This window comes from Callorhinus ursinus, unplaced genomic scaffold (assembly GCF_003265705.2).
Source record: "Callorhinus ursinus isolate GAN/ISIS: 27379988/994484 unplaced genomic scaffold, GSC_fseal_2.0 scaffold11, whole genome shotgun sequence".
Lineage (NCBI taxonomy): Eukaryota > Metazoa > Chordata > Mammalia > Carnivora > Otariidae > Callorhinus > Callorhinus ursinus.
In genome coordinates, this window is record NW_027397073.1 from 39,924,229 (window position 1) to 39,938,103 (window position 13,875).

Here is a 13,875-nt window from a genome sequence, read left to right on the forward strand (position 1 = left end):
TTCATGGATTCCCTTATATATGTAAATGACTTAAAAAACTGTTAACAAAAAACTAAGATTTAAAACCTTGAATTATTTGGAAATGTTGGAGGAATTATTTTGTGTTTGCAGTGAAAATCTATGAAATCAGATTTTTTTTAGCTTGAAAAATCTCCTTAAAGTTTTAACAGGATAAATATTATCCTATTAAGGATAAGTGATAATTACCTTAATTAAGTGATAATTACCTTAATATGGTTTATAAGGTATGTTGGTAGCATCATCTAGTGAAGCTGAACCTGTGGAACAGTTTTCAAAGTTATCACAAGAACAGCATCGAATTCAGCACAACAGTGACTATTCCTACCCCAAGTGGTTTATACCAAATACCCTTAAATATTATGTACTTTTACATGATGTAAGTGCAGGAGATGAACAGAGGTAAGCTTTATTTTTTTAATTTAAAATTTTCCCTGTTAAATGACTAAACATTAGTTTGGACATGGGTTGTTTAAATTTTAGATGTATTTTTTATCTAAGAAAGTAAAAGCTTATTAATAAAACATTTAACTATATCTTTTATTCCAGAGTTATATTTGACAACAGTCATCTTATGTTAGATTTCATGTGCATATCCAAACTTTCCTTTCACTATATATCTCTTACTACAATGTTGTACAAAAGTGCCTGCCATTTTACACCCATAGGTCTTAGCTGTTATTTCTTACTTTAAATTATTTCCTGTGTTTTTCTTTTCTCCTTCCCAGTTTTTCTCTGACTTTTCACTTCTTGACTGTTTTTTAAAGACACTTCTTTTTTCACTCTTCACCCTCTTGTCACTTTATATTTTTAGCCTTGATATTCTCACAGTCTCAAAAACATTGAGACATTTCTTTCTTATGTGCTCTTTAATAATCATTATTAGTGAGTTGCCATAGTCCTTTTATCTTTGGAACAAATGATTAACTTATCTTTAAAAATAAGTCTTGAAAAATAAGATAACATAAAATGCAGTTTTATTTTTATGGTTTTAGAGTTTATGTTGACTTTTGATTGAAGATGTGGATCAAATTAATCTTTTGTTTCAAACTGTCACTGTGATTTCTCAGTGCCATTTAGGAAATGCAGTAAAATAATTGTTTCTTGCTGTTGTTCTAGAGCACATACCATTATCTTTTAAATAAATATTCCTTTCTTTTTATTTTTTTATTTTTATTCTTTTTTTTTTTAAGATTTTATTTTTAAGTAATCTCTACACCCAGTGTGGGGCTTGAACTTACATCCCTGAGATCAAGAGTCCCATGCTCTGGGGCACCTGGGTGGCTCAGTCGGTTAAGCGTCTGCCTTACACTCAGGTCATGATCCCAGGGTCCTGGGATTGAGCCCCACATCAGGCTCCCTGCTCAGTGGGAAGCCTGCTTCTCCCCCCTCCCTCTGCTGCTCCCTCTGCTTGTGCTCTCTCTCTGTCAAATAAATAAAATCTTAAAAAAAAAAAAAAAAAGTTGCATGCTCTACTGAACCAGCCAGGCACCCTGTAAATTTTCCTTTATAACCAAAAAAACTTTTCTGAGGAATAATTATTATTTGGGATTTTTTTGAAATCATAAACAGTCTGTAGCCTGTGGATAAGGTATATTGTATAAATAGAAATAATTTGAACTGGCTAATAAAATTAATTTCTATCAGTTCAATATGGTATATATCTTTCATATTGAATAGTTGTAACTAGGATATTTAAGTAATTCAGGATTAGATCAGTTGTTCGTATGTTAAGCAGTATCATTGGTAAAGTGAGCAGTTTATTGTACTTAAGTGTATATACATACATACACATATACTTGTATCTGTTTATACAAATTTATAACTTATTTATTCAGTTTTTTTTTAAGATTTTATTTATTTATTTGATAGAGAGAGAAACACAGTGAGAGAGGGAACACAAGCAGGGGGAATGGGAGAGGGAGAAGCAGGCTTCTTGCCAAGCAGGGAGCCCATTGCGGGGCTACCTGAGCCGAAGGCAGACGCTTAAGGACTGAGCCATTCAGGTGCCCCTATTTATCCGGTCTTAATTTTATAGTGTATAAATATGAATTAATAATTTGTCAGGCCTGCTATTTGTGTAGTACTATTTTTTACATTTGAATATGATATAAGATTTCTGGGTTTGGTTTTTTTTTTTTTTTTTTGCACTAGATGGCTAATTAACTAAAAAGATGCCGTTTAAATTAGGTTGGCTCTATGTACTAAAATTTCATTTTTCATCAGAATATGCTGTTTGGTTCTTAGGCTGTCTTACCACTTGAATTATCTTTTTACCTACCAACTAGCATAGTTTAGTTAAAGCATGGAAATAAAAATGGTTTTTGTTGAGTCTGAGATGTAACTCATAGATCTGGTTATTATAAATTTTCCAAGAAAAAAGGGTGGATTTTACGCAATAAATACCTTGGCTGCTCTTCAATTTTCTCTCTTTTTCTTCCTTTGAACTGTGTCCCTTTGAAGACAAGGGAAGGGTAAACTATGGAGGTGAAAGATGTTTTCGAAGTTTTGGGGTGCTATACTTTTCTGTTTAGCACTTTTTTTGATAAATGTTTGTTATGTAAGATGGAATTTCCAAAAGTTTACTTCCCAAAGCCTGGTTGTCATAGTTGAAAGAGTTTCTGATCTATAAGTTTGAAGCCATTCTTTGGAAATTCACAGCAGACATTATTTGCAAATGGGAGGCTTGGACGTGGTCTCCTGGCTTCGTCTCCAACTGGTTTGACCACCAGAACCCTCTCTTTGAATAATGTAGGAGTATCTTGCAAAATTTTATTCCATGAAGCACATTTTGGTAACTCTGTTTTGTTTTTTTTTTTTAAATATTTTATTTATTTATTTGAGAGAGAGAGAATGAGAGACAGAGAGAGAGCACAAGAGCGGGGAGGGTCAGAGAGAGAAGCAGACTCCCTATGTGGGACTTGATCTTGGGACTCCAGGATCATGACCTGAGGCAAAGGCAGTCGCTTAACCAATGAGCCTCCCAGGCGCCCTTGGTAACTCTGTTTTAAGGTGATAACCAAGCTAGCTAAATTTCAGTTAGGACCATGATCTTTGTTTTAATTTTTTTACTATTTTATCTCTGATTTTCTGTTCTGCCTTTCTTGGGGATGATTTTTACATTATTTTACTATCTATTATTGCTTAAGGTATGCTCTCCATTTACTACAAACTTTTTTTTCCATTTTTTATTTTAGAGCTGAATCAATTTATGAAGAAATGAAACAGAAATATGGAACTCAGGGTTGCTATTTACTTAAAATTAATTCTCGAACATCTAATCGAGCATCAGATGAACAGATACCAGATCCTTGGAGTCAGTATCTCCAGAAAAATAGTATTCAAAACCAGGTATATGTAAAAAACAACAATGAAGCAAACCACAAAAGCTGTATTTCAGTTTTATGACATAATGATATCACTGTAGAATTTTTTTTTTATGTCTTCATCTAACTAGTAGAATTGTTAATATTTATTTTGTGGAATCTGGCTAGTTCTGATCCATCAGCATGTGAGCTCTTAATTCAGTGGTTTAACACTGTTTTAACTAATACATAATCCCTTATGTGTACTCCTTTCAGGTATATAACATCAGTGTTACTTGATCTTTTCTTAAAAGATGAAAAGTGAATTACCTAAGAATTGAATTAGATTGGCTAGACATGCAGAGAATAGAATTTTTTACTTGTACATTTTAATTCCTTATGAATGCTTACAGTCAATTCTTTATTATCCACATGCTCTGGGGTTGCCTTCCTTCATTTTCAACATGCTGTTCTTATGGCCACCTTTTGGAGCTCATACTTTTTAGGTGGGTGGGCTTTTTTCCCTAACTTTCTTTTGATTTCCTTTCCTTCTGAATTTTCAGGAAGTGTTGTTTCTTCCTAATTTGCTCCTTTCTTAATCTAGAATTCTAGAGTAATGTTAATTGTTGTCTATGGGTTGAAGTGGGTAGGTATAAGTTTTCATGGTCTGTCAAACTTTTTAGATAGAATTGTATGCCACTTGGTAGTAGTCAGGTGACCATTTCCCATGCTTAGTTCAGATAATCAAGAGTTGACTGTTTTCTGTATAGAAGGGGGATTTCATAAGTAAATGGAAAATGTATTTGTATTTTGTACATTTAAACTACATGTGTACTTTGTGATATTTTAAAAAATATCAATTATAGTTTATGTAATTTTGGATGTCCCAATATAAATATTGTTTAATAATCTGTTTACCTTATTTTTCTATGTTACATATGGAATTTTTGATCCAGATATAGTGCTATACTGATATTTACTTTAAGATAATGCTGGGGAAAAGTGGGGAAAAAAAGAACCAGTTGAATATGAAGGAGTTTTATTTTAAAATACGGTCTTTCCGGGCCACACTCAGAATAGGAACAATACTGAAAAAAGGAATTTAGAGTCCAGTCATCCTAAGGAAGGGAAGCATAAGTCAGATTGTCCAGTTTGAGAACTTACAACAGAAGACAGAGGTATCAGAAATTCTATAGCTAGAAGCCTAGGATTGGAAGATAGTTTTAAAGCTTATCAAATCTAACCTAATACTTTTAATTTCCTTTACCTATGAATAACCTCATCTAGTACTCACTCTCTTAAGTGACCTGTTCCATGTCTGAACAGCTGGAGGATCAACCAAAAATCATCTCCCTTTGCTTGTACTCATTGGTCCTTTGGGACCAGTTTTTCATTTAGTCAACTTTCAAAATATAGTTCCCATGTCCCCTTTTATATTTTTTCCAGGCTAACTATACCTGGTTTTTTCAGCTCTTTCTTGAATGGTGGTTTCAGACTGTTTCTTGTCCTAATCACTTTTATCCTGTTAAGTTCCAGCTTATATATTTCTCTGAAAGCAAGACACTCAGAATAGTACCTCAGATTTACTACTCTCAGAGTAGTCTGGGTATTTTTTAATTATTTATTTATTTATTTTTCGTTGGCTGGGTATTTTTATTTTAAGTTTTTTCGTTGACTGAGAAACTAGTGCCTTTGTACAAATAAACGTCGCATTGGATACTTTTCTAACACACTCTGATGTATTCAGAATTACTCCAGCCTATTAACACTGTATCCATGACCCAGGAGATTCCATAACATCCCTTTTATTTTCCCCTTCCTGACTAGCATCTCTCTTCGCATTTATTTCTTACTTCAGACGGTTCTATGGGTGTTCATTTGGGCATGTACTTACCATATGTAAACAGGAAAACTGAGATAGAGATCATTTGAAGTCAGAAGAATTAGGGTAGTAGATTGAATGTGAAAGGGAAGTTAGGAATATAGGAGGTGTGGATTGGAATGATAAGATGGAAGAAGTTCAGAATTTGAAGGACTGGAAAGAAAGTGTTTTGCTAAAACAAGTAGATGAGGCTTACAGTTAGCAGAAGTTGTTGATGGATTTGGTGGTATCTTAAACTAATGATTAACTATAACTGCTAATGCTTTTTTATTTTATTTTGATAGGAATCGTATGAAGATGGCCCTTGTACTATAACTTCAAATAAGAATTCTGATAGTAACTTGCTTTCATTGGATGGATTAGATAACGAAGTCAAAGGTCTTGATATACTTTCTCTAAGTTTCTCTTTTGATTGGAAATATGCAGTGTTCTCACAACATGCTAATCCTTACAGATAAAAGATGAAGGAAATTTTCATAGTAAAAAAATGGGTAGATTAGCTTTTCCTTTGAAGAATTTTTTGGATCATTTGAGTTTGACTTTTTTTGACATTTAAAAATTTATGAGTACTATATTTCTTTTATTTTTTTCTTTTCTTTTATTTTTTAAAGATTTTATTTATTTATTTGACAGAGACATAGCGAGAGAGGGAACACAAGCAGGGGGAGTGGGAGAGGGAGAAGCAGGCTTCCTGCAGAGCAGGGAGCCTGATGCAGGGCTCGATCCCAGGACCCTGGGATCATGACCTGAGCCGAAGGCAGATGCTTAACAACTGAGCCACCCAGGCGCCCCTCATATTTCTTTTAAGTTATTTGTAGAAAGCAAGGGGGAAGATACTGTGTGCAGCATTAATTATTCTCAAAGTTGACATGATTTTGAGAGCTTTATTTCTGTATTTTAAATTACAGTTTTGATGGTGACAGCTCTAAAATTTCTTTTGTTAAAAATTTTTATTAGCTGTGTTATTTAAAATGACTCTATTATTTTAACACTGTATTTTTCTTTTACATGAATCTTTAAATTTCTATTATGTGTAACAAGTATTAACCCAAGTTCTATAATTTTAGGAGGGAAAATGTTAATCTTATTATATCTTAGACTTATAAGATATACAGAAAGATAAAGGGTTCCAGCATTGTTCTTTTTTTTCTTTAGCAGTATGGTAGTAATATCACAATTTTCTCTTGCATTCTGAGAGTAAAAGAAAGATCTGTTTTTCAGTAGATGGCTTACCAAATAACTTTAGAGCTCACCCACTTCAGTTGGACTCATCCAGTGACCCTTCTAACAGCATTGATGGCCCAGATCATGTAAAATCTGCTTCATTACATGAAACAAAGAAAGCAAATACTGGAATTATTCATGGTGCATGTTTAACTCTTACTGATCATGATAGAATTCGACAATTTATACAAGAGTTCACGTTTCGGGGCCTTTTGCCCCATATAGAGAAAACAATTCGGCAATTAAATGATCAGGTAAGCTTTAATTGTTCGGATTAGTATTTTTAAAATTTCAGCGAAGGGTAAACTTGGGAATATAGTAGTGTAAGTTATTTAAAGTATTTGACTTTTTTTTTTTAAGATAGATCAATATTAGGATTTTTTGGTGTCACTGTTAGTGATGAAATTTTGTTAAATCCTGGAAGGTACTTACTCATTTACACTAAGGATTTTGCTAGCATATTGAACAATTTTCTTTAAATCGATGTTGTTAAAGTGAATATTTGCTCACTTTTAAAGCTTTTAGTTATTTAGAATTCTTTTGTATGTAAAAGTAAATTATTAAATTCTCATATTTGTAACAATCTTTTTTGGTAGCTAATATCAAGAAAAGGTTTAAGTCGATCTCTATTTTCTGCAACTAAAAAATGGTTTAGTGGCAGTAAAGTTCCAGAAAAAAGCATTAACGAGCTGAAAAATACATCTGGATTGCTGTGAGTAAAATATTATTGTTTTTGTTTTTCCTGTGTTTAACTCTGCCTGGTGTTTGACTCTGTGATGTCCGGCAAAAAATGATTATCTTTTTAGATTTTTAGTTTCATATTGGTTAAAACTGAAGTAGATAAGAACAGTGACTATAAGTTAATTATAGTAAAAAGTTTTTTTAAACCATTAGGTAATTAGATATCTAAAAATAAATAAGAACTGGGAAAGTCCCTTACTTTGGGTTTCTTTCCCTATTTGTAAAAAGATGAAGTTAGATTAAGTGTCCATTAATAACTCATCTAAAGTAAAATATGGTCTAGTGATTCTGAGTCATGGCATACATTTAGACAGTTTTCATTAATATAAAATCTTGTTTTAAGGGAAAATAAAATTCATTTTGGGTTTTTATGTTTTTCTTGGTTATATATAAAGTTAGTCACCTAGAATTAACCATTTGCTTCGTAACTTGACTATGGAGAAAATGCTTGCCTGCTGTTGAGAAGTTCTCAGTATAGGGCTATAAATTATATAAATATAATTGTTTCCAAATATCTCTGAGAAGTGACAGTCTCTTGTTGGAGATAGAATTCTTGTAAGACCAGATTCGTTTTCCTAATGTTTTAGACAGTTGAACAGCTTGTTAAGACATTTTATAATATTTAATGGTTTAGAGATCATAAATTACAAATTACTTTTTAAATTTATTTTATATTTACAGGTATCCACCAGAAGCACCAGAGCTTCAAATCCGAAAAATGGCTGACTTATGCTTTTTGGTGCAGCATTATGATTTGGCTTATAGCTGCTATCATACTGCAAAGAAAGATTTTCTTAATGATCAAGCAATGCTTTATGCAGCTGGTGCCTTGGTTGGTATAATTTCTTCTGTTATCATAAATGATTTAGAAATTCATGTTTATGAAATGGCAAGCAAAATACCTAGGGATGAAGTTGTACTCAAAGAGGATATAATGCTTTATAGGTTTTGAATTAGTTTATGTTGAGTTGATGGATTTTCATCAAACTAGTATATTTAAGTATGTCATATATGAGAGTTGATGTCTTAGCTTTGGCTAGTACATTCTAATTTTTGTGTATGGAAAATTTAATTTGAATTTCAGTTATTATATTGAGTGAAACTTTATTTTATTTTATTTTATTTTATTTTATTTTTTTTTAAAGATTTTATTTATTTAAGAGAGAGAGAGAGAGAGAAACAGCATGAGGGGAGAGGGTCAGAGGGAGAAGCAGGCTCCCCGCTGAGCCGGGAGCCCGATGTGGGACTCGATCCCAGGACTCTGGGATCATGACCTGAGCCGAAGGCAGTCGCTCAACCAACTGAGCCACCCAGGCGCCTTATAACATTTTTTAAAAAAGTTGTCATACATAAATGCATAATCTGCTTTCTGTGTGTAGAAAAGAGTAAAATTAACACTGTTCCTTTCTACATAATCACTTTAAAAATATATAAGCTTGTAAACAAAAGTGTGAAGAACAAAAATGTATAAGAATAAATATTTCATTGGAAATGATCATGTAGACACTCGTTTAAAAATTGCCATTTATTTTGCATTTGTTTTAATATTATGTATGTATAAAACTAAAATAGGTAACTAATGTAAAGCTAAAATAGCAAAATTATATTTTTATTTCTATAGTATTTTTAATGAAAAACGTCTGCTAACTTTTGAAAACCTTGTTCAGGAACTGAAATCTTTATGAGTTGAAGTGCTTAAAAACTTATATAATTTGTCCTTGGCCAGACATTCTCTAACCTCATCTAAAATAATGACTATATGAATATGAAATCATAAATACTTAATGTTATTTCATAAATACAACATAGGTATGAATTTATAACATGTACATTATGTAACTGCTAATTGAATATTTGTATATGGGTAGAATTTTATAAAGGTACGGCAAAAGATTTCTATGGTTTTATGGAATGTAAGCTTTTTCATTTTTATCTACAATCTGATAAATACCATATTTAAATCATTTAGGTAGAGGTATTAGTAGCAATTATATGAGAGAAAATAGTTTCACCCTGTAAAATAAAGTCATATCTCCTATAACATATGAATACCTGAAAATTCTTGTAGTCTATAAAAACTTATTTTTTAAGTCTGCATTAATCCATTAAATTTATACATTTGCATACATAAAAAGGTCCAGTAAACTTCAGTCCAATTTGTAGGCTTCCAAATGCTTAATAATAAGAATATTTCTCCTTTTGAAGTAGTATAAATAATGTCTTTTACTTTAGGAAATGGCAGCAGTGTCCGCTTTTCTTCAGCCAGGAGCACCTAGGCCATACCCTGCGCATTACATGGATACAGCAATCCAGACATATAGGGATATCTGCAAGTAGGTGACTAGAATGTTTATGTTCTATCCATTTAGAGGTAAATTTAACACTTATATTGTTATTAGGTATAAATGGTTCTTTGTTTTTCATGCTTTAAATTTAAACAAGCTCCCGAATCAAGTTAATATACTCAGAGACAAGATGAGGTGATTTTTTAAAACTAGTGTTTTATTACGTCCTTTCTCTTCCTATTTTGTTTGGATTTGTGGTTAGGAATTTGTTATATGTAATGTTGACGTTATATGTTACAGTGAGGGTGATTTTATTGTGGGGACATTTCTAACCTAAACTACTCTTAAGCCAGGGGTTAGCCATTTTGAACTTTTCTTGTTAAATAGGCAGAACACAAAGAGTTAAATAATAGTCCAGGGAAGAAAATGAGAAGTGTTTTGTACACATAATGAGCTCTGTCAGAACTCCATAGGAGTTAGAACTTGCCACCTGTGAGGAGACTGAACTGATCCAGAAAGTGGTCAGAGAGGTTTCATAGGATTTTTGAGGAATGGATCTGAAAGAAAGGTGGTTCGGATTTGACAGCCATGAAGACATTTCAGGAATTGTGATTGGCAGAAATATTGTTTTGGATGCATCATCACTGGTGAAAGGGAATAGGGTCCTGGCTAGGTTAGAGGATGTATATGAAAAGGTGTTTGAAAGGTATTGGTGTGGGGAGCCTTCATTCTCATTTATCATTGTTGTTAAGCTGTAGTTAAAATTTATGTAGTAGCAAATGGAGAGTTCTTGAATATTCTGTAAAAGGCTTGATGTAATAAAAGTTATTTTTCAGAAAGATTGATCTGACTGTTCTATGTAGAATGGATGGGTTGGAAGACAGATATAGAGGTAATTCTGTCTCTTACAATATTGTTTAAGGAGTAGTGATAGTAGTAATAGCAGTGCGTTTACAACACAGCACTAATAATCATTAACATTTTTTTGTGTGCCCGGAATTTGCCACTATGCCAAAATAATTTACACACTCATTGAATCTTCATAACAATGAAATCTATGAAATGGCGAGTACGATTACTATCTTCATTTACAGATGAGGAGAGTGAAACTTGAAGAGTTTCACTTGCTTTAGGGCCGCAGCTAATAAGTGGTGGAGCCAGTTTTGGATCCCACCTCTTAAACTTTACAATCTATTCTAGAATGTATTTAGAGATTCTGGCAGCAGATACAGCCCTCTGTGAGAACACATAGTTACTGTGATGTAATAAGGTATTACTGTAGTGCTAATTATATTTTTCTTGTCTTTTTTTTCTTTAGGAATATGGTATTGGCTGAGAGATGTGTATTGCTTAGTGCTGAAATCTTAAAAAGCCAAAGCAAATATTCAGAGGCTGCAGCTCTCCTAATACGGTTGACTAGTGAGGTACTAAAAATGTGTAGTATTTACTTCAGTAATGTTTCATAAATTTTAAAAAATGTTTCTTTTTTTTGAGAGAGTGTGCAAAACAGAGTAGAGGGAAATTTCTTTTTGGGACTTTACAGTATGGTTACTTATTTGTTGAATTAATTTTATTTCTATATTTTAAGTCTACATTATTATTAAGTACCAACATGTACATCTTTTATGAATTAGATTTTGACTTATGCATAGCAATATTGATTTATTTAGGTTCTTTTTTTGTTTTTTAATTTTTTACTTTGAGTATAGTTGACATACAATGTTACATTAGTTTCAAATGTACAACATAGTGATTCAACTTCTTTATACTTCAGGTTCTGCTCACCACAGGTATAGTTACTATCTGTCACATACAACAGTATTACAGTATCATTGAGTATATTCCTTATGCTGCCTTTTATTCCTGTGACTTATTCATTCCATAACTGGAAGCCTGTATCTCCCACTCCCCTTCATTTGTTTTGCCCATTTCCTTATTCCCTTCCCTCTGGCAACCTTCAGTTTGTTCTCTGTATTTATAGGTCTGATTCTGCTTTTTTTTAATTCATTTGTTTTGTTTTTAAGTTTCCACATATGAATGAAGTCATATGGTCTTTGTCTTTCTCAGTCTGACTTGTTTCACTTAGTATAATACCCTCTAGGACCTTCTATATGTTGTTGCAAATGGCAAGAGTTCAATCTTTTTTATGGCTGTGAATGTTCTATTGTATATTTGTATATTTATTGTATAAACCACATCTTCCTTATCCATTTGTCTATCAGTGGACACTTGGGTTGCTTCCGTATTTTGGCTATTGTAAATAAATGCTGTAATAAACATAAGGGTCCATATAGTTCTTTGAATCAGTGGTTTCATTTTCTTTGGGTAAAAACCCACTAGTGGAGTTATTGGATCATATGATATTTCTATTTTTAGTTTTTTAGAGGAACTTCCATACTGTTTTCCACAGTGGCCATAACAATTTGTATTCCCAGCAGGGCATGAGGGTTCCTTTCTCTCCACATCCTTGCCAATATTTGTTATTTCTTTTCTTTTTTATTTTAGCCATTCTGACAGGTATAAGGTGATATCTCATTGTGGTTTTGATTTGCATTTCCCTGATGATGAGTAATGTTGAGCGTCTTTTCATGAGTTTGTTGGCCATCTGTATGTCTTCTTTGGAAAAATGTCTATTTAGGTCCTCTGCCCACTTTTTAATGGGATTGTTTATGTTTTGGTGTTGAGTCGTTAAGTTCTTTATATATTTTGGATATTAATCCCTTATTGGGTATATCATTTGCAAATATCTTCTCCCAGTCAGTAGGTTGCCTTTTTTGTTTTTTTTTTTTAAGTTATTTCTATTTATTTATTTATTTGAGAGAGAGAGAGAGAATGAGAGATGGAGAGCTCAAGAGGGAAGAGGGTCAGAGGGAGAAGCAGACTCCCCGCTGAGCAGGGAGCCCGATGTGGGACTCGATCCCGGGACTCCAGGATCATGACCTGAGCCGAAGGCAGTCGCTTAACCAACTGAGCCACCCAGGCGCCCCTGCCTTTTTTGTTTTGATGGTTTCTTTTCACTATGCAAAAGCTTTTTATTTTGATGTAGTCCTAGTAGTTTATTTTTGCTTTTGTTTCCCTTGTCTTAGGAGACATATCTAGAAAAATGCTGTTACGGTCAGTGTCAGAGAAATTACTGCATTATCTTCTAGGATTTTTATGACATCAGGTCTCACATTTAGGTCTTCAGTCTATCTTGAGCTTATTTTTGTGTATGGTGTAAGAAAGTGATCCAGTTTCATTCTTTTCCATGTAGTTGTCCAGTTTTCCCAGCACCATTTATTGAAGAGACTTTCCCCTGTTGTATATTCTTGCCTCCTTTGTCATAGATGGATTGATCATATAAGGATGAATTTATTTTTGGACTGTCTACTCTGTTCCGTTGGTCAAAGTGACTCATTTTTGTGCCAGTACCATGCTGTTTTGATTTTTATAGCTTTGTAGTGTGTCTTATAATCTGGAACTGTGATATCTCTAGCTTTGTTCTTTTTTCTCAAGATTGCTTTGGGGTCTTTTGTGGTTCCGTACAAATTTTAGTATTATTTGTCCTATTTCTGTGAAAAATGCAGTTGGTATTTTGGTGGGGATTGTATTGAATCTGTAGATTGCTTTGGAAGTATGGTAATTTTAATAATAGTAATTCTTCCAGTACATGATCATGGAATATCTTTCCATTTATTTGTGTTATCTTCAATTTCTTTTTTTTATCTTTTAAATTATTATGTTAATCACTATACATTATATCATTTGTTTTTGATGTAGTGTTCCATGATTCATTGTTTGCATATAACACCCAGTGCTCCAGGCAGAACGTGTCCTCTTTAATACCCATCACCAGGCTAACCCATCCCCCCACCCCCTCCCCTCTAGAACCCTCAGCTTGTTTCTCAGAGTCCATAGTCTCTCATGGTTGGTCTCCCCCTCCGATTTCCCCCTCTTCATTCTTCCCCTCCTGCTATCTTCTTCTTCTTCTTCTTTTTTAAACATATAATGTATTATTTGTTTCAGACGTACAGGTCTGTGATTCAACAGTCTTACACAATTCACAGTGCTCACCATAGCACCCAATGTCTATCACCCAGCCACCCCACCCTCCCACCCCGCAACACTCCAGCAACCCTCACTTTGTTTCCTGAGATTAAGAATTCCTCCTATCAATGAGGTCATATGATACATGTCTTTCTCTGATTAACTTACTTCACTCAGCATAATACCCTCCAGTTCCAGCCACATCATTGCAAATGGCAAGATTTCATTCCTTTTGATGGCTGCATAATATTCCATTGTGTGTGTGTGTGTCTATATATATGTGTGTGTGTGTGTGTGTGTGTGTATATATACCACATCTTCTTTATCCATTCATCTGTCGATGGACATCTTGGCTCTTTCCAAGATGTCCATCGACAGATGAATGGATAAAGAA

General features: G+C 33.4%; 1 protein-coding gene across 5 annotated transcripts in view; it reads left to right on the plus strand.

The window, feature by feature from the left end:
* TRAPPC8 (trafficking protein particle complex subunit 8) overlaps positions 1-13,875 on the plus strand; it is an 87,884-nt gene that overhangs the window by 16,464 nt on the left and 57,545 nt on the right. For 4 of the 5 annotated variants that reach the window (XR_012380052.1, XM_025886434.2, XM_025886432.2 and 1 more), the window contains exons 4-11: positions 246-420; positions 3,216-3,369; positions 5,490-5,583; positions 6,427-6,683; positions 7,026-7,141; positions 7,852-8,002; positions 9,403-9,503; positions 10,774-10,879. Coding sequence is in view for 4 of the 5 variants with exons in the window: in XM_025886434.2 (XP_025742219.1) it covers positions 246-420; positions 3,216-3,369; positions 5,490-5,583; positions 6,427-6,683; positions 7,026-7,141; positions 7,852-8,002; positions 9,403-9,503; positions 10,774-10,879 (1,154 nt within the window). In the remaining variant the exon portion in view is untranslated. The remainder of the gene's footprint in view (positions 1-245; positions 421-3,215; positions 3,370-5,489; positions 5,584-6,426; positions 6,684-7,025; positions 7,142-7,851; positions 8,003-9,402; positions 9,504-10,773; positions 10,880-13,875) is intronic. The other variant, XM_025886433.2, reaches the window with a different exon arrangement.